At 51.8% G+C, this 18241-nt stretch overlaps 1 protein-coding gene across 2 annotated transcripts in view; it reads left to right on the plus strand.

Annotated features, from left to right (window-relative positions):
* The window catches only part of LEF1 (lymphoid enhancer binding factor 1), a 150439-nt gene extending 138133 nt beyond the window's left edge, over window positions 1–12306 (plus strand). For both annotated transcript variants that reach the window (XM_075544849.1, XM_075544853.1), the window contains one exon: window positions 11103–12306. In XM_075544849.1, coding sequence (XP_075400964.1) covers window positions 11103–11182 — 80 coding nt within the window. In that variant the 3' untranslated portion in view covers window positions 11183–12306. The remainder of the gene's footprint in view (window positions 1–11102) is intronic.
* Window positions 12307–18241: the final 5935 nt, after the last annotated feature.

An 18241-nucleotide genomic window follows, 5' to 3' on the forward strand; every position in this document is an offset into this window, starting at 1 on the left:
AGCCTTACCTGAATCCCAAGGTGAGCATTTTCCTCTAAGAACACCTTAAGAATCGGTAGGCTCCGGGGTTGACATGTGTTGGTAGTCAACAAAGCCAAGCTATTTGTAAAAATACCAAATGAAAAGGCAGTTGCTGGCAGCTAGTGAAATCTTAGTGCTTACGTAGAATTTTAGAGTTAAAAAATTAAAACTTGGAATGCTCAGACAGTGAAACTCTGGCAACTGGGCTTTTATTATTTCATAACATTTTGAGGGACTTTCTGTAACAAACTTAGAAAGCCCCTGACCTAGGGTCATTACCAAGCCAACAGAAGACGCAAGGAAACTTGTGGGTGGTGGGTCAGATTGAGGAGATTTGGATAGCTCCTGGCACCAACAGGAGGTCCAGCTTGCACGGGGCCCAAGGTCAGCACCCTCCTCAACACCTGCCTCCGAGCTCGGCCTGTGTTGGCCGTTTGAGTGAAGCCTTTGGGTGCCCACCTGGCTACCATGTAGCCCAGTACTTAGACCTGGCGGTGCATTCCTTGTTTCGTCTAGGCCTGCCAGCTCCCACTGCCCAGACACGGAAGCCATAATGGCCTAGCGCAGGCTTCCCAGCGGGGCCGTCCCCGGATGTTCCGATGTCCTCCTCCCGCCCCCTTTTTGAAAAACGTGTCACAGATTAATGAAACCCGTTGTTGTTAGGGTGTCATCAAGTTGCTGATGGCACAGTGACCCCGTGCACGGCAGAACGAAACTGCCCCGCCCTGCGCCATCCTCACCATTGTTCCCATGCCTGAGCCCATTGCTGCAGCCACTGGGCCAGTCCACCTTGTTGAGGACCGCCCTCTTTCCCTACCGAACATGACGGCCTTCTCCAGGGACTGGTTTCTCCCGACAGCACGTCCAAAGCACGTGAGACCAAGTACTTGAAGGGAACTAGACATGGGGTCACACTTGTCTACCATGTGCCCTAGGAGGAATACTCACGAAGCTTCGGCCATCACCTGACAGCAAGGTCAGGGTGGTCCTGTTGTCTTAAAAAGAAGCGGCTGCATAAGTGACAGAAGGGTGGCTGAGGTGTGGACTGCAGGGTCACGCCTCACCCACCATTTCTTCAGGATGGTTCATGCGCGTACACACACGAAGGGGCTTCCAAACGTCTGTGGGGAAATGGGATAAAGAGAGAATAGAATTCTTCCACAGACTTTTCGATGTCTTCGTAGGCCTTTTGCTCAAGCGCATCAGCAGGAGGGGAAGTGTGTGTGCCTGTTTGTGTGTTGGGTGAAAGTTGACACCATGAACGAAGCGTCTGTACAGATTGTCCAGTGGCGTGAGCTAAGCGTGCTTTCCCCGTGCGTCACCACTCTCTTTAACGAAGCTTGAGTGGTCCTGTGCTCACTTCCCCGCCCACTCATCTTCGCAGCTTTATTCTAGAGTAATTGTGGACCTTTTGGTCTTACCTAGATGGTTTTTTATGGATAACCACAACCCCCTCTCCCCCCCCCCAAAAAAAGAAAGGAAAAAAAAGAAAACACACATTTGCTGTCATCGAGTCAGTTCTAACTCGTAGTGACCCTGAAGGACAGGCTAGAGCTGCCCTCTGAGTGTCTGAGCTGACTATTGACAGGAGTAGCAAGCCCCACCGTTCTCCCCTGGGGCAGCTGACGGTTTTGAACGGTTGACCTTGTGGGTCCCAGCCCAACTCCTAACCACGACACTGTCAGGACTCCCATGGGTCACCGTATTTGTGGCTAATGTCCTTTATTTTGTGTGCCAGGCTGCAAGGCAACCTCGGGAAACAGTTTTCATTCAAGGTTTAGAGATGGCCTCGGGCAGTAAATTCAGGGAGTCTTGGACTCCCCGCTGGCCTCACCTGCCGCATTGTCTGAGTTCTCTCTGCTGTCCGCCCCCATTCTATCAGGGTCCTCGCCGGTGGGCAGATCTGTTGGGCGCTCGTCAGGAAATGTGTTTTCAAGTATTCAGATGCACCCTGTGGAACCCAAGCCAATTGTGTTTGGGGCTTGAAGAGAATCCTAGCGAGAGGTCCCCTGGGAAGCCGCCCACCTCATGGACTTCCTTTGATTCCCATGTACCGAGCCCAAGCTTGCTGTCTCCCAAAGAGAGGACGATGCTTTCAAATTTCGGAAAAGGCACTCTGGTTGGCCTGGCGTGGGTAGGACATCTGTATGGTAAATAATCCATAATAATCTCTAGGAGGCATCACATGGTGCAACATGACTCCCTGCCGTCCCCTTGGGGTTGGAGTTGGGATAGTCAAGAGGGGGCGAGGCAGAAGCCCAGCTGGGACCCACGAGCTTAGTCATAGCTGACTGTTGGGGCCTGTTAGGTTAAGGGGTGGTGCTTGCTTCGGCAGCGCTAATGAAGAACGTGAGCGAGGACCACACGTGGGGCGGCTGGTGGTGGCGGCAGGTGCCCTCCAGGAGGTTCAGCTTCTTCGTGACCTGTGTGCAGCAGAAGGAAACACCGCCCGGTCCTGCGCCCATCTCAAAGTGGTTCCTCTACCGGATACCATTGTCGCAGCCACCGGGTCAATCCAGCTCCCCAAGAGTCTTCCGTCTTTGCTGCCCCTCCATGTTACCATGACGTCCTTCTCCATGGACTGGTCTCTCCGGACAACACGCCCAAAGTAAATGAGAGAAAGTCTCTCCCTCGTTGCCTATAAGGAGCATTCTGGCTGTATGCCTTCCAGGACAGGTTTGTTCTCCCTGCTTGACAGTCGGGGTACTTTCCGTAGTCTGTCAGCACCCGTGTATATGGTGAGAGCTTTAAAGTCGCTGCTGCAGTATCCTCCCCATCAGTTTTCTTTGTCCCTCCGTAATGATCAGAGACGTAGGATTGTGCTTAAGCTGCCTGGGGAAGCAGAAACGGGCCATGGGGTCCTTGACTAGCGAGACTGAGCCAGTACCGCTGCACGGACTCGGTGGGGAAAGGCAGTTGGCGGGGAAGTTCACGAGGCTCGTGAAAACACTTCGTGAGATGTGTGTTGGTTAGTATCGTTCATGAAGATAGTTCGTGGAGACAATCCCACTGAGTAGTCTGAAGAATGAAAAAGAACCTGGATTGGGCCTGGTGTTTGTTCAGTAGAAGGTGTTTTCCGTTGAGCTGCCCAGAACTGCTCGCAATTCGGGAGAAAGGATGACCACTGTGTGAGAACTACAGGTTGAGCCTCTTTATCAAAACGTCATTTGGGTTTTGTTGTTGAACTCTTGGGTGCAGCCATCTCTTCCACAGAGTACCCTGAAAAGAATGGAAAGATTTCTTCATGTCATGCCGTTATTCTACAGTGCATAAAAAACGGGGTACTCGACAGAAAAGCTCCCCTGGGCAAAGCTTTCGTACTTCCATAGAACACCTTTTTTTAGCAACTCGCTCTGTTAATGCACCCCGTGGTGGCACCTAGGAAGGTACTCTCTGGTCACAGTGAATTATTTTCCGTAAAAACAGTTTGGCTCGAAACTTGTTTTGTGTGATGGCCGATTTAAGTGTGCGGCTGTGAAATTCCATTTCCTGCTCGGGAAGCGGGCCACAGAAACTGTTGGGATGTAGCACACAGCTGACAAGGACAGCGCTATGGGAAAAACTCAAGTTGATTAATGATGAACCTCATTCTGGATGTCTGTCAACTTCCCGAATAGATGGGAGTCTCGGCTCGTAGTGCATTTGGAGTTTGTTCCACCAGGTCACACTGTTAAGCTTTCCATTGAGAGGTTCTGAAAAGATGATGTGACAGTGGGGGGCAGTGGTCAAAGGCCTGATTCGTGGCAGACAGGGGCCTGGTTTTGCCACCGTGACAATGCACCTGGCTCACACAACCATCTCAGTGCACCAGCTGTTGGCCCAAAATAACATGCCTCTCTTGCCCCACACACCTGACTCACCTGACCTCTCTCAGTGCTACTTCAGAGAGCGCAGAGAGCATAAAAGGACAGCGAGCTGATGTCGGAGAAGAGGTGAAGAAGAAAACGAGGGAGGCGCTCTCAGCCATGCAAACAGATGAGGTTGAAAAATGCTTCCAAGAATGGAATCGCAGATTTGAAGAATGTTATTAAGTGTGATGGAGAGTACTTTGAGGGTGATGAAGTGGTTTGGTATAAAATGTCAAATACATAGCTTTTGGGGTAAAATTCCGAGTTTGGGGGTACCCCTCGTATAACCCCTTTACCTCAAGCGCTCTTACGAAGAGAAGTGTTATTTTGTGCGAGAATTCCTCTCTGCCTGAGGGCCTTGAACTTGTCTCTCCTTGGCTATGTTTTCATAGCCCGAGAGTGAGGCAATGCCGTGTGGAACTGCCCCCAAACCTTAGCAAAGTGGCTTTCTTCTTTCTGACAAAATCGGTGGCGTGGGGCTGGGGCACTGTACTTAGTACTGCTTCACTGCTTATGTTTTCGCTTGCGTCTTGCCTGAAATTTGAAGCGTGTGCTCCGGGATCGTGGTAACACATGTGGAGGGGGAGTTAACTTTTCTCTACGGGCTTTCGTTTGCTTGTTTTGAGACTTTATTACAAGAGTGTCTTCGGTATTCCGTACAGTGCTGGTTGGTATGCCTTTCCATGTGTAGCTCGGTGCCTGTGGGCTACCCCCAACACGGCGTGTGAAGTTGGAATGGGGAAATGGCCCTCGCATGTCCGCACCACAGACGATCCCGGGGGCTTTAATATCTGCCCCCACATAGGTTTGCTTCCCCCCCTCGCCATGGTACCTGCACAAGGATAGGGCTCATCCTGGTTGAGGAACGAGGAAGCGTAGTAGCTTGTCCTGGGCCTGAGACGTGGAGCAGCGGCAGAGTCGGGCTCTCACCTCTAACCTGAACCTGCTTATCGAGGTCACTGCAGTAGTTCGTTTGTATTGTGCCCTTGCAGTGCCAAGACCTTCGCTCACGTGACCTGCCTCTCCTCCCCTCCACCGAGTCTCTGCCCTAAAAGTGGCTCATCTCCTTTTCACAGATGAGGGAAATGCATGGAGCCTTTGGTCCTGACCGGGAATGTTCCCATGGTAACCTAAGAAGTCACTGATGGAGCCAGGGTTCAAACCGAACCTGAGACACTGTGCCCGGCCCATAAGGCCTTGTCACTTCCCTATACCTGGCTGCCAGGTCCACAGTAGATGCTTGCTGCAAGTCCACCAGCTGTGTGGAGGGGGAAAGATGGGGCTGCCTGGCCCGGGGAGACTTATTGGAAGCCCTGTTCTCCAGTCTCTGTGAGTCGGAATGGACTCTGGCGGTGGGTTTGGTGGGTTGGTGGGTTGTTTTTAAACTGTATGCAAACACGTGCACAGTGGAAAGACTGGGTTTGAAAAGGGGGGGGGGTGGAGAAAGCATTTTGAAGGTCAACGGCATTTTTAATGTAACCAAACTTGCATTAAATTGTGAGAAACGTGAACTGGATAAAGGACTTGGGAGGTGGGTGCTTTGGCTGGATCGACTGAGTCATTGTCTTTGTGAGGCATTTCCAGACGCAGAACCTACAGGGGAGTTTCGGGATTCCCTCTTAGGACATGACTTCGCTCAAGAAGGTCTCTTTCATCTTTGCAGCGGAGAGTAGTAAGGGCCCAGTGGGTAGGACACTGACCATTCCGATGCATAGGAAAACCTGCAGAGGTCAGAACCTACACAAGTAGTAAAATCTGCAAAAGCCAGGACCTGCATACAGCGGAAGCTAACACGGCAGAGAAAGAAAAGCCTAGTCTTTCCCGCTGAAAGGACAAGGGAAGCGGCTGCCCCTGTCCAAGGCCAAAACCTGTGAGACCTGAGAAAAGGAGACCATCCGGTCAGGTTCCGGCTCTCCCAGGTCCTCCCATATATCCTCACAAAGGAGACACCAAGAGCCACGGCTGTCAGCCAAAAAGCCCCTGGAACACTTTTTCATCGTTGGCAGGCCTGTTAAGAGTCATCTCGATATTGCTGAAGACTGATTTAGCTGATCTTAATTTTTCATTCATTGAAGAGCTTAATCAACTCCAGGGCAGGAACCCACCCAGATTCAGGAGTCGTAGCCAGGCAGCAGACCCTGTCCCGGGGCAGCCTGAGCCCCAGGACAGCGCAGGGACCCTTCTGAGCTCTTGTTTCCTCCCTCCCTCCCTTGGATTCTGGGGATCTCCTTTCCTGCCCCAGACCTCAGAGGCTTGTCCACTGGCACTACTGGAGAATAAGTGTAACTGTGTTGATAAGACTCGGCTAATTTTCCCAACCACCGTTTAATTTTTCTCAGATATGGCCGAGGAAGAGAAAATGGCCTCTGAAGGCCTGGTCTCAGAGTTGGAGAATTTGTTCTCACTCATCCTGCTTTCAAATGCGTTACAGTGTCCTGGGCAGCTGTGGTGGTGTCCGTCTGGACCACCTGCCGGCACAGTGATAAAGGGGCTTGTGGGCTAGTGGTCAGAGGGGAGGAAACGAGTTGACCTGATGAGTGGAAGGAAGTAAGGAGAGAGAGATGAATGGTAATTCGCGCGTCCCTGAGATTTGCTGCTCAGGAGAAAGGTGGGGCTTTCTACTCGAATAAAGAGTGACAGTTCTACCTTGCTGCATAGGGTCACTGTGAGTCGGCATTGACTCCACGGCAGTGAGTTTGGGGGTGGGAGGGGAGGTTTGCTGCTGCAGAGAGCATGTGGTTGGGATCAAAGGTAATTAAACCACCCACTGCCTCCATTTCCTTGTCCACCACTGGGAAACACAGCTTCGTGAAGAATGTGTGCGGTGGCCGCGTCTCACTGCCCAGCGCTGTCAACTGTCCAGAGCCCTCTGCCTTCCTCCTATCCCTCTCACCAGCTGCGAGCAGACAGGGCCAGCTGAAGGGGGGGGGGGGGCGGGCAGCTCTGCCGGTCACGCTGACCCCCGCCCTCGGAGCTCCTCTCTGAAACCACAGGGTGGCCCTTGTTTCCAGCTGGGGAGTCTCTGCTTCCCTCCTTCCTAGCAGGCAGGCGCACGTGTGACATTGTGTAAGAGTAGAGTTCGTGCCCTGGAATCACAGTTTAGTCAGTTTGCCCCAAGGCAGAGAGAAAAAAGCAGAAAACACGGAAGGCAATTGGCGGAGGAAGGCAATTGGCGGGAGGTGTGTTCCGGGCTGTAAGGCAATTTTTTGCAATTAACATCTTGTGTCTGTTTTCACCTCTCACAAAACTAATCTCTCATGTTCCCCCCTCAAATGTCCTGTCATCGCTGGAAACATTTGGTGGGGATTTTTTTGTGGTTGTTTTGTTTTGTTTTGTTGCTCCTTACATTTAAGAGTGGGAGGGAAGAAGAAGAAGGGAATGGGCTTTTACTCCAATTCTCACCCACTCTACATCCGGATGGGGTGCTCATGGCGACCCCATAAAACAGGGAAGCCCCTGCGGGTTTTTTGAAACAGTAAAGCTATCCAGGAGGAGAAAGCCTCCCCTTGGTCCCAAGGAGCGGCTGGTGGTTCGGAACCGGTGATCATCAGCGTGTGGTTAGCAGCCTCACCTGTAGCGCACTAGCTCGCCACCTGGACACCAGTGAGTCGTCGGCCCTGGCTTGCTTCCCGAGTGCCGGCTGGGCCAGGGTGGCGTCCTGGGCTACTTGCCCTAGGTTGCTTCCCCACCCGCCCCATCCTCTGTTCCTCAGGTCAATGGTGGGCGCTGTGCCTTGGCCCCTCCTGCCAAGACTCCTGGCTGAGTGGAGAGGGCAGGGGCGGAGTCTTTTCATCTCCACGGTTTCTCTTGGCACCTGGAGTCCACTGCCCAGAGTCCCAGACACAGGTGTATTGGGACTGACTTAGACTCCCCTTTACCTTGTATCGGGCTCTCCTGGGGTCCGTTTGGGTCGCTGGCTCCACAATGGGGTGGTTCTGGGGAGCCCTGAAAGGGAAGGGGGGGGGGGATTCTGATGCACAGCAACCCCTGTGACAGCAGAACTGCCCCCCAGGGGTTTCTAAGCTGCCCTCTTTCTGCACCGAACCCCTGCTGCGCTCCACCGCAGCCCAGGACTTGGCCGTGCCCCACAGGGCCCCTGGACAGGCGGCTGATTTGGTACCGCTCCGGGTTTACTCGGTGAGAAAGGCGAGGGTCCGGGCCGGAGTGGAGGCGGAGAGGAAGGTCCTTCTGCGCCCTGGGACCCGGTGCTAAGGGCCCACGCGGTGCCGCCCACCGGCCGGCGCGCAGGCAGGGAGCCCGAGCCCTGGCATCAGCAGGCTGGGCTGCGCCCCGTGCCTTTGAAGCGGAGCCACAGGCGGAGCGGTAATTGCCGGCTTTGATTGCCCGCCGCCCGGGTGGAGGGGGCTTTGCCGGGGCTCGCCTGGCCTGGCAGAGCCGCAGCCGCAGCCCCCCAGTGAGTCCTTAGATGTGGGAAGTCTCCCGTCTCCGGAGCCTCATGCCTGTGGTTTCTTGAAAAGAATCTTGATTTGACCTGTTTCATCCATCTCGGCAGCAACCCCGGAAGGCGCACCCTGCCTCCCATTGGAAGAGGACTGGGGCTAAGGGGACCTCTCCCTGGACCCCTCCCTCTTCTCACCCTCCCACCCCCACCCGTGTCTGTATTTTCAAGGAGCAGCCTGGTGAAGGATTGAAATGCTGCTTACACTGTCCTGCGGAGCAATGGGGGAGCATACCCCAGTGGGGCGTGGTTAGGCCCTGGTGAGAGCAGATGCCCAGACACCAGGTTTTCTAGGAGGTGGGGGAGGGGGGGCAGTTATAAAAACAGCAAAATAGAGATTGTAAAAAGAAGTCGCTCCCTGTCGTTCCCCCAGGTTGGATGCCGCCCTTGTGGTAAACGGGCCCACCTCTGGGCCCCCACTTTCACTTGTTTGTGCCCCAGCTCAGCTCCGAAGGACTTGGAGAGCTGGAAGTGGGGGCTGCTGTGAGTGGAGAATGGGGCACGGCAGCCCCAAAGGTTGTCTCCCTCTCCCAAGGGTCAAAGTTAGCCTTACAGGGCAGTTGGGATCCTTCAGGCACCAGGCCCGCCTGCGTGCTCCCACCCGCCCTAACAACTCCCACTCTGGGGTGGGGCTCTGGTCCCCCGGCAACAGTGACTCCCTTGCCCTGGGTTTCTTGGCCATTCCCAGCAGGACGATGGATGTTGTCCTAGAGCAGAGAGGAAACCTTTCCCGGAAGAGCAAGCTGGACCGGCCTTTGACAAGCAGTGCTGCGGACGCCCCCTGGAAACAGGCATCTGTGGGGTACCCCACCCTTTCCCGGCTCCTTGCTTCTCAGGAAGGCGGGCCCTTTCTTGATCTTCCTGTGCTAAGGAGTTGGCACCCCTCTTCAGTCAGAGGGTCCCAGCACCCCGTGGCTCGGGTCTTCCTGTGACCTCAGCAGCAGGGTGGGGGTTGATACGGTCTCTAGCCAGCGCCGGCGGCTGGACCACAGCCCCTCTCCCTCCCTGGTCACAGGCAGGTGCAGCTTTGGGGCCAGTTTCAACGGTGACACCAGCTAGCACGTTCAGGCCTTTGAAGTCCCATATGTCCGGTACTTTGAGCCTGGTCTGTGAGGCGGGAATTGTCACCATTCCCACAACACGCTTCTGTGAAATGCCCTTTGTGGGCGGTAACTCGCTGTACAGAGATTTTATTTTCATGGGGTTGCTAGGTTGGTGGCCAGCACCTCAGCAAAACCAAACCTCCCGTGGCAGCCCGATGGGACAGGGCAGCACTGCCCCTGTGCCTTTCTGAGACGGTAACTCTTTAACACAAGTAGGAAGCCTCGTCTTCTTCCGGTGGTTTCAAACTGCGGGCCTTGCGTATTTGAATTCTTTCACGGCTTCCTTCTATTTTTCCTCTAATTTCTCTTTCCACTTAAATAGAAAAGGTGTCCGAGCCTGGTTAGCTCCTGCAAGGATCAAATGAGATTCCTGCTGGCAACAAAGACACCACAGCCCCAAGCACAGAATTTGCGGGGGAGGGGGATCCTAGTCAGGGGCTGCCTTGAGCCTGGTCTGCAGTCAAAGGAGAGATGCTCTCTGGGCTGAGCCCCCACCGAAGGAGCCAAACCCCTCCAAGTTCTCTTCCTTGAGGTTGGCTTAGTCCCATCGTTCTCCATTGAGTTTCGATCCATCTTTCACAAATTCCAGATCCTTAAGCTTTGAGGACTAAGGGATTTTTTTTTTAATTTTAATTCCATGAGCATCATTAATAATCAGTAACATTTACTTCAAAAGGCCCTTGGCCGCAATAATGAGCTCAACCATCGCGCCTGAAGATGGCGCAGGACCCGGGTCGGGTTCCGTTGGCTGTTCGCGGGGTCACTGCAAGCCGGCACCGACCGGCCAGCAACTCCCTGAAGCAAACCAAACACACTACCATCTTACTCCTAGCCACCCTGCAAGACAGGCTAGAACTGCCCCAGTGGGTGTCGGAGGCGGTATCTCTCGGACAGGCGTCGAAAGCCTCGTCTTTCTCCCGAGAAGCAGCCGGTGATTTTGAACTGCTGCCAAACGTATTACCATGATGCCAGCAGGGCTCTAGCCGGCAACTAGCCGTGCTTTTGTCATTGTCGGTGTTGTTGCTAGATGCCTTCGCGTTATAGCGAACTTAAGTACGACAGGACAAAACGCCGCCCGGGTTTGCGCTATCCCCACTGTCCTGTGCCTGAAAGCGCCCATTGTGTCTGTCTGTCTGGAAAAGGAGGTAACTGCGTGCCCATTTCCAGGCTGAGGTTGCTGGGCGGGAAGAAGTCTTGAGAACTGGAGAGTCTCCCCTTCCTATCTCGGGCTGCGGGAGCGAGCAGAGCAAGTGCGCTGGTGGCTTGGGCACTGGGCTGTCGCGGTCTTGGGTACATGCAGACAATGGTGCCCCACAGTGGACTGAAGAGAACAAGCAATCTAAACAGACCATTGTCTAGCTGTTCATTCATGCATGACCCTCCTTGCAACTTGTATTGGGCCATTACTACTGGTGTCTTTCAAACATCTCTTTCCTGTTTTGTTTTCATCATGACCCAACGTGTTAAATCTACTTCCCATCACAATCCTGTACAGGCATATGCATATACTGGGCACTGAGTTTGGCTTCTTGTGTCAGGTATTCTGAGGATTTGAGACTACCATGGGGCGGGCCGTGACCTCAAGGCCTGTGCTGTGTGTCACAGGCACGAGGTCTTTCCCAGGTCTGTGACAAAGCCCTATTAACAGCATGTCCTCTGTTCCTTCCCGAGGTGGAAAACGGAACTCATTCCCAACGTGCAAAGCCAAGGCGGCCACCCCAGGACCCCTTCTGGAGATGGAAGCTTGTTGAAAACCCTGACTGTCTGCACGGCTTGCCCAGCCGACCTCAAAGGAGGATTGACCCCACCCACGTCCCGAGGTCGCTGCTAGAGACGCCACCGATCCACAGACAATCACTGCCAACCCCCTTTCGTCTCCTGCAAGAGCCAAGTTCCAAAATCAAACGTTGAAAAAAAATGTTTTTTCTTACAAAGAACATTAGAAAGCACACCGAAAGCTGGCAGGCCCTGGGTCCGCTGGGAAGCCTCCGTCCCCCACCTCTGCCGGGAACCTCCCAGAGCCGCCTGCATTTATACCTGTAACCCTTGGGCAAGGACAGTCACCTGGCCGCGGCTGCCTGCCGTCAACACCTGGAGTCCGTCCACCTGCTCGCTCGCTCGCCAGCATCCCAGCGGAGGGACTCCGTTCTCCTCCCCTCGGTTTTCTCCTGCCTCTGCCTCTCTCCTAAAGCTTTATTTAAGAGCGCAGAAGGATCAGTCTGTATGTTTGCTTCTCCTTTCTTTTTTTTCTTTTTAACTTGAATTTTTTGTTTTAACTTACGCTTGGTAGTTTTCATTTGTCTTGTATATTTTGCTCGCTCGGAACATTGAAATAACAAGTCAGAGGTGGCGGAAGCATTGGAAAGGAGAACAGAGTGACAGAAGCCCACTTTTTCTGAGAGATGCCTTCTCTGTGAATTTCCTGTAAACCAAGCAGTGGCCTGGCTCCTCCTCTGGAGGTGTTCTGTGGAGCCGCAGAAATTGTGACAGCCAAACCCAGGCTGTTGGTAGCAGTCACCGTCATCGTCTTCTGTTTTTTTTGTGTGTGTTTTTTTTTTTAAGTAAACCTTAACAGAACCTTCCAGCAGATTGGTTTGCATTGAATTTCCATTTCTTTCCTCTCACCCCCTTGTTGTAAAAAGCCCAGCACTTGAATTGTTATTCCTTTAAATGTTCTGTATTTGTATTTGTTTTATTAGCCGATTAGTGGGATTTAATGCCAGTTGTTGAAATAAGCATTGATGTGCCCATTCTTTTCTTTTTTCTTTTTTTAAAGATAACAAGGCATAGCCTTTGCCCCAAACTGTCATCTAACACGTTTGTCATTCCAGTTTGAGTTAACGTGCTGAGCATTTTTTAAAAGAAGCTTTGTAATAAAATATTAAAAAGGAGGGGAAAAAAAGGTCATTGTATGAAGTAAGCGTGTCATTCCTGACCATCTGAACCTCAGTCATGGGGGACCAAATCCACAGACCTCGGGCCAGGCGGGATGGCGCCGAGCAGCCCCGCAGGCCGCCAGCCGGAGCACCTTAGACCTTCTCTGGAGAAGGCCGAGACCACGACCTGTTGTGAAGGGAAACCCTTTGCCTCTCCCTGTCCTACTGCAAAGCCTCAGTGTCATTGAGTGGCCTGGCATCTTCCTCTGCCCGGAGAGTAAGTATACACGAGGGTGAGGGGAAAGAGAAGAGGCAGGTGGTCAGGATTCTCCTTTCCTGATCATTTCCAGGTCCGCTGCCGCCCTCACGATGCTCACTAGAGTCCCTGCCCAGGTACTTTCTCCCTTGACCGCATGTTTGTCCTCAACCCAGCCTTCCGAAACCATGCCCCTGGGCAGAGGGAAGGGATTGGTTGGTTGGTTGGTTCCCCCTACCCCTGCAGAAGGAAGGTGTTAAGCCAAAGCAACACTTTGCGCCGGTGTTTGAGTTTGTCGTTTCCATAGCTTTGCTTGATTAGGAAATGAGATGGGATCAGAGCTAGCAAAAGCGGCATCCTTCTTGTCAGGTGCTCTCGCGGTAGATCCCACCGTGAGCTGGTTGGAGAACCACTGCTACTGCTGCGAGTTAGTCTACCTGAACGCTCTCTCTGGAACTCCAGTTTCCCTCCTTCGACCCGCAGCTGGGCAACAGCTGGCTGCCATCCCTGCAGTAACCCTTCCCATGCTGTACTTGAAGATTGCCATTAAATCACCCCTCAGATTTTTCTTCAGGCTAAGTAATCCCAATTCCTTGAACCTTTCATCATTGGTCCTTTAATCATTTTCATTACTATCCTCTGGAAACTCTCCAGTTTCTCCTCATTTAGTCCTGAACTTGAACTGGGACGGGACGGGATGAGGCCGATTTATGTTCAGGGGTCCTACTTGTTACAGAGGTTTTATATTCAGCTGTGACCAAAACCTCATCTGAAAATTATCTCTGAGGTTTCTTAATGTATACCCGCCAAGTCGCTAAAACCGTTTTCAGCTGCCGCCGTGGTCTCTTTCCGAGGTCAACTTGGAAATCTAGCCGAATGCCGTGCAGGGTGAACCGGGAGTGTGACTTCGTAAAGGGGTGCCGGCTCTTCTGGCTCTCAGGGTGGAGACCAATCACACGGAGAGACGCCGGGCGAGTTACCATCCAGTCAGCGCAGGCGCAGGGTGGGTGACCCCTTGTGCAGGGGAAAGCTGCCTCCCCCCCCAGGGTTTTCCAAGTTGCCAGGTTTGGGAAGCAGGCCCCGGGGGTCCATTGTACAGAGCCTGCGGGTGGGTTCCGCTGCCAGCCAGCCTTTGGGCCAAAGTCGGGTGCTGAACTTTGCACGCCACCACTCAGGGACCCAACCAAACAGACATGATTAAAAACTGCAACAAGGAGACTGACCAAAGCTCTTGCGACCCCTCTTCCCGTTAGGTTCCTGTTCTCCGTGTTTTATGACACGCACACCAAGACTACAGGCATGGACTGACACCGCTTGTCAAAGAACCCTTGTGGGAGCCAGCGCCCCTTCTGTAAACTGGTGTTTTTCTGTATTTCCTCTGGAATGACTTCCCCAGTTAACTTTGATGTCACTGCCCAGTGACCATCCCTGGCCCATTCCACCAAATTCCTGCTTCCTGCAGGCAGCAGATCCGCCAGAGGCCAGAGTCCCCTGTGGGGGTGGGGCCAGAGGGAAAGCAGCCCAGGCAATGGGAGGGGGGGGGAGGGTAGGATGCTCCTGGGGCTTCGCTTCTGTTTGATCTGACTGCCTTGGCTCTGTGCCCAGCTGTGAGTTGCAAACCCAGCGGTGCCCAGAGTAGGCTGGGGGAGCTTCTGGGCACTGAGCTCTCTGACATCACAGCTGGCACACTGGTCATTTCGCAGGGGTGGGGGTGGGGTGCCTCCTGGCTTTTGTTTATTTGGTTGCTAGGCTTGCTGGTAACTCACGACTACAGCTGTAGTTTGTTTTGTTTTTTAACTTTTATTAGCACTTCATCCACAAGCCCCTATAATTCAATAATTCAGTCATGTCAAGTAGAGTTGTACAACCATCACCACATTCAATTCCAGACCATTTCCTTCTTCCTTGTACACCTATTCATGCAATTCTAGGTTCCTCCTCTCCCCCCAATTGCAGCAAAGATACAATGAAACACTCCATTTCCACAACTGCTACATGTTATAACTCAGTGTCGTTATGGCTGTGGCCAGCACAGTGCTTTGCCCCTCTGGACTTTGGCCTATCTCTGGGTCAGGATGGGAGACCAGGAACTGAGGGCCAGTGAGCAGAGCAAGGCCAGTGTGACCTTCCTTTTTAAGAGGAAAACTCTTGAAGGAGCATTCACGGTCCAGACAGAACAGAGAAACCCAAACGCCGTGCATGGACTTACTGGTAGTTTACAGGATAATCTTCCATATGGTGGAAACCGGGGACTTTAAAGATCTTCCCTGTAAACCCCACTTCTGAGGAGACCCCAGAGAGACCACAGAAAGGCGGGTGTTTGTGTTCTTCTTTAAATAGCAATTAAAATTTGTGGTTAAGCATTATAATAGCTAAAGTGGAAAGGGTACGCTTCCACACGAGGTGCTGTGACGACGAGATCACTGACTTTGTTGACGACATATCTGGGAGCACAACAGGGAGGGCCCCAGAGGGAGAAGAACTGGGCAAGCGGGCACCAACCCAGTGGCCACAAATCACTTAGACTAGAATTTTAAACAGTTGGGGATATAGGTGATTTTAAAATAATTTATGCTACAATGTGAAGAACTTAAAAGTGATGGTTTACTTCCTCGCATTGGGCCAGTGAGCAAAACAAGTGACTATTCACTGGCCCTAGCACTGATGAAGCAATGCTAACGTCATTGGCACCTCTGTGGGTCGCAGTCAACTAGGATTAAACAGAAATCATCCATACATTCCATGTTTCTATGGGGCACCAGCCCATGGGCTATGATAAAATAAATGTGCACTTGGAAATGATTTTTATTTATTGTTTTATTAGAGGCTCATACAACTCATCACGATCCATACACACATCAATTGTGTGAAGCACATCTGCACATTCATTGCCCTCATCATTCTCAAAACATTTGCACTCCACTTAAGCCTCTGGCATCAGGCATCAGCTACGCATTTTCCCCTCCCTCCCCACTCCCCTCTCCCTCATAACCCCGTGATAATTTATAAATTATTATTTTGTCATATCATGCTCTGTCCGACATACTCCCTCACCCACTTTTCTGTTGTCCGTCCCCCCTGGAGGTCACATGTAGATCCTTGTAATCGGTTTCCTCTTTCCAACTAACTCTCCCTCTACCCTCCCAGCATCGCCACTCACACCACTGGTCCTGAAGGGATCATCCGCCCTGGATTCCCTGTGTTTCTGGTTCCTATCTGTACCAGTGTACATCCTCTGATCTAGCCAGACTTGCAAGGTAGAATTAGGATGATATTGGGGGGGGGACATATAAGAACTAAAGGATAGGTGTGTTTTTCATCGCACCTGACTGACTCATCTCCTACCCTAGACTCCTCTGCAAGGGGATCTCCAGTGGCCGACAAATGGGCTTTGGGTCTCCACTCTGCACTCCCCCCTTCATTCACTATGGTAAGATGTTTTTTTGTTCTGATTCCTTCAACACCACCTGATCACCAGGCTGGTGTGCTTCTTCCATGTGGGCTTTGTTGCTTCTGAGCTATATGGCTGCTTGTTTACCTCAAGCCTTTAAAACCCCAGATGCTATCTCTTTTGATAGCCAGGAACCATCAGCTTTCTTCACCACATTTGCTTATTCACCCATTTTGTCTTCAGCAGTTGTGTCGGAAAGGTAAGCATTATAGAATGCCAATTTAATAGAAGAAAGTATTCTTGCATTGAGGGAGTACTTGAGTGGAGGCCCAATGTCCTTCTGCTACCTTAATACTAAACCTATAAATATAGACACATAGATCTATTACCCCATTCTCATATATATATTTATATATGTACATGTCTTTCTCTAGACCTCTATAAATGCCCTTTGCCTCCCAGCTCTTTCCTCTATTTCCCTTCACTTTCCACCTGCCCCACTATCATGCTCAGTCCCCACCTGGGCTTCAGCAATTCCTCTTGGTTACATTACCCTTGATCATGCCTCCCACACCTCCTCACCTCCGATTTGGATCACTTGTTCCTTTGTCCCTGGATTTGTTAACACCACTTCTTTCTTCTCACCTCCCCCTCTCCCATGTCCCCCTGGAACTGTCAGTCCTGTTGTTTTCTCCTCCTGATTGTTCATCCAGCCTATCTTATTTAGATACACCTACAGAGATAATGACATACACAAAAACAAGGCAGAGCCAAACCAAGCAAAAGTATACAACAAAACAACAACAAACCACTGACAAAGAACAAAACACAAGAAAGAAAAGCTTGTAGTTAGTTCAAGGATCATTTGTTGGCCTTTAGGAGTGTTTTCCAGTCCAGTCTGTTGGGGCACCACGCCTTGGCCCCAAAGTCCACCTTCAGCATTCCCTGGGGACCTTGCCAGGTTTTTATTGTTTATAAGATTGCTTGCCAAAAAGAGGACCTGATGCAAAGGGCTTAAGTGGAGAGCAAATGCTTTGAGAATGATTGGGGTAGGGAATGTGCAGATGTGCTTTATACAATTGATGTATGTATATGTATGGATTGTGATAAGAGCTGTAAGAGCCCCTAATAAAATGTAAAAAAAGAAAAAAGGAGGAAAAAAAAAAGATTGCTTGCCATCCGCATGTGTCTGTCTTGGCACCCCCCCTTCCAGAATCCCAAGTTGGACTTTAAGAAACACTCACTCATGGCCATCCAGTCCGGCTCTGGCTCATTGGACCCTAACCAGCACTGTGTTAAGAGGGAGGGAAGCCGGCCCAGCGGGAAGTCCCAGGCTTGGAGAGGCCAAATGCAACCCACAGCGTCAAGTTGGCGTCTCCTGGGTCCTGTGCACACTGCTCCCTGGCACAGTGAACTTCACCCTGCACAGACGAGGATGTGAATGGGTGACCAGCATTGAAAGCACACACCAGTGCTCAGCAATCACGTCTCCCTGCTTTCTCTTTTTTATTTTTATTTTTTAGAAAACATTTGGTCCAGCGTAGGAAATGTTTTCTCATTGCCCATCGCCAGAGAATACACTGTGGAACAACATCCCAGAGTCTGGTTGAAGTAAAAACTGAAGCACTTCATTAGGGGATAGAGATGGCCCGCACCACGAAGCTGTCCGGAGTCCCCAATGAAGACAGCCACTCCTCTGGCCAAGGAGGCCGATGCGGTTTTTGTACATATGGAACGGGAGTGAACAGCTTTAAAATCTGAATCAGCTGAAAGACAAGCAGTGGAGCCAAACCTGGTATCGAAGAGAGGGATCAGTGGGGAATAGATGGAGAACAGTTTGTGGGAAAATGAATGAAGAGGTAAAGGAGTGTTTCCACATTGTGTGCATTATGTGGCTGGTGAGGGAGTGTAACTGCACGTTTACCTGCTCTTCCGTTTACTGCCAGGCGGTCACAGGACAGTGGCCGGAGCAGGCTTTCTTGAGTGACCTGCTGTGCAAATTGCTGTCAGGCATGTCTGTTACTGGGGGCTTACTGTGGAGCTTTACTGACAATGCTGTGTGTGCTAGCTACATAATCTGGTGTCAACTTGAGACTATTAAGAGTGAAGGGGTGGAGTTTAGCCTGTCAAGCAGGTCGCAGCTTGATGACCTCATTTGGAGGCAATGAGGAGATAAATAGCTCACTGGAGGCCAGAGACTCTCTCTCTGCTTGCCTTTCCTGTTGAAAAGCCACAGGGAGCTACGCTGATGGAGCCAGAGCCCGGAGCTGGAGGAGCCACGTGGAGA

The sequence above is a fragment of the Tenrec ecaudatus genome, chromosome 3, assembly GCF_050624435.1.
Source record: "Tenrec ecaudatus isolate mTenEca1 chromosome 3, mTenEca1.hap1, whole genome shotgun sequence".
Taxonomy (NCBI): Eukaryota; Metazoa; Chordata; class Mammalia; order Afrosoricida; family Tenrecidae; genus Tenrec; species Tenrec ecaudatus.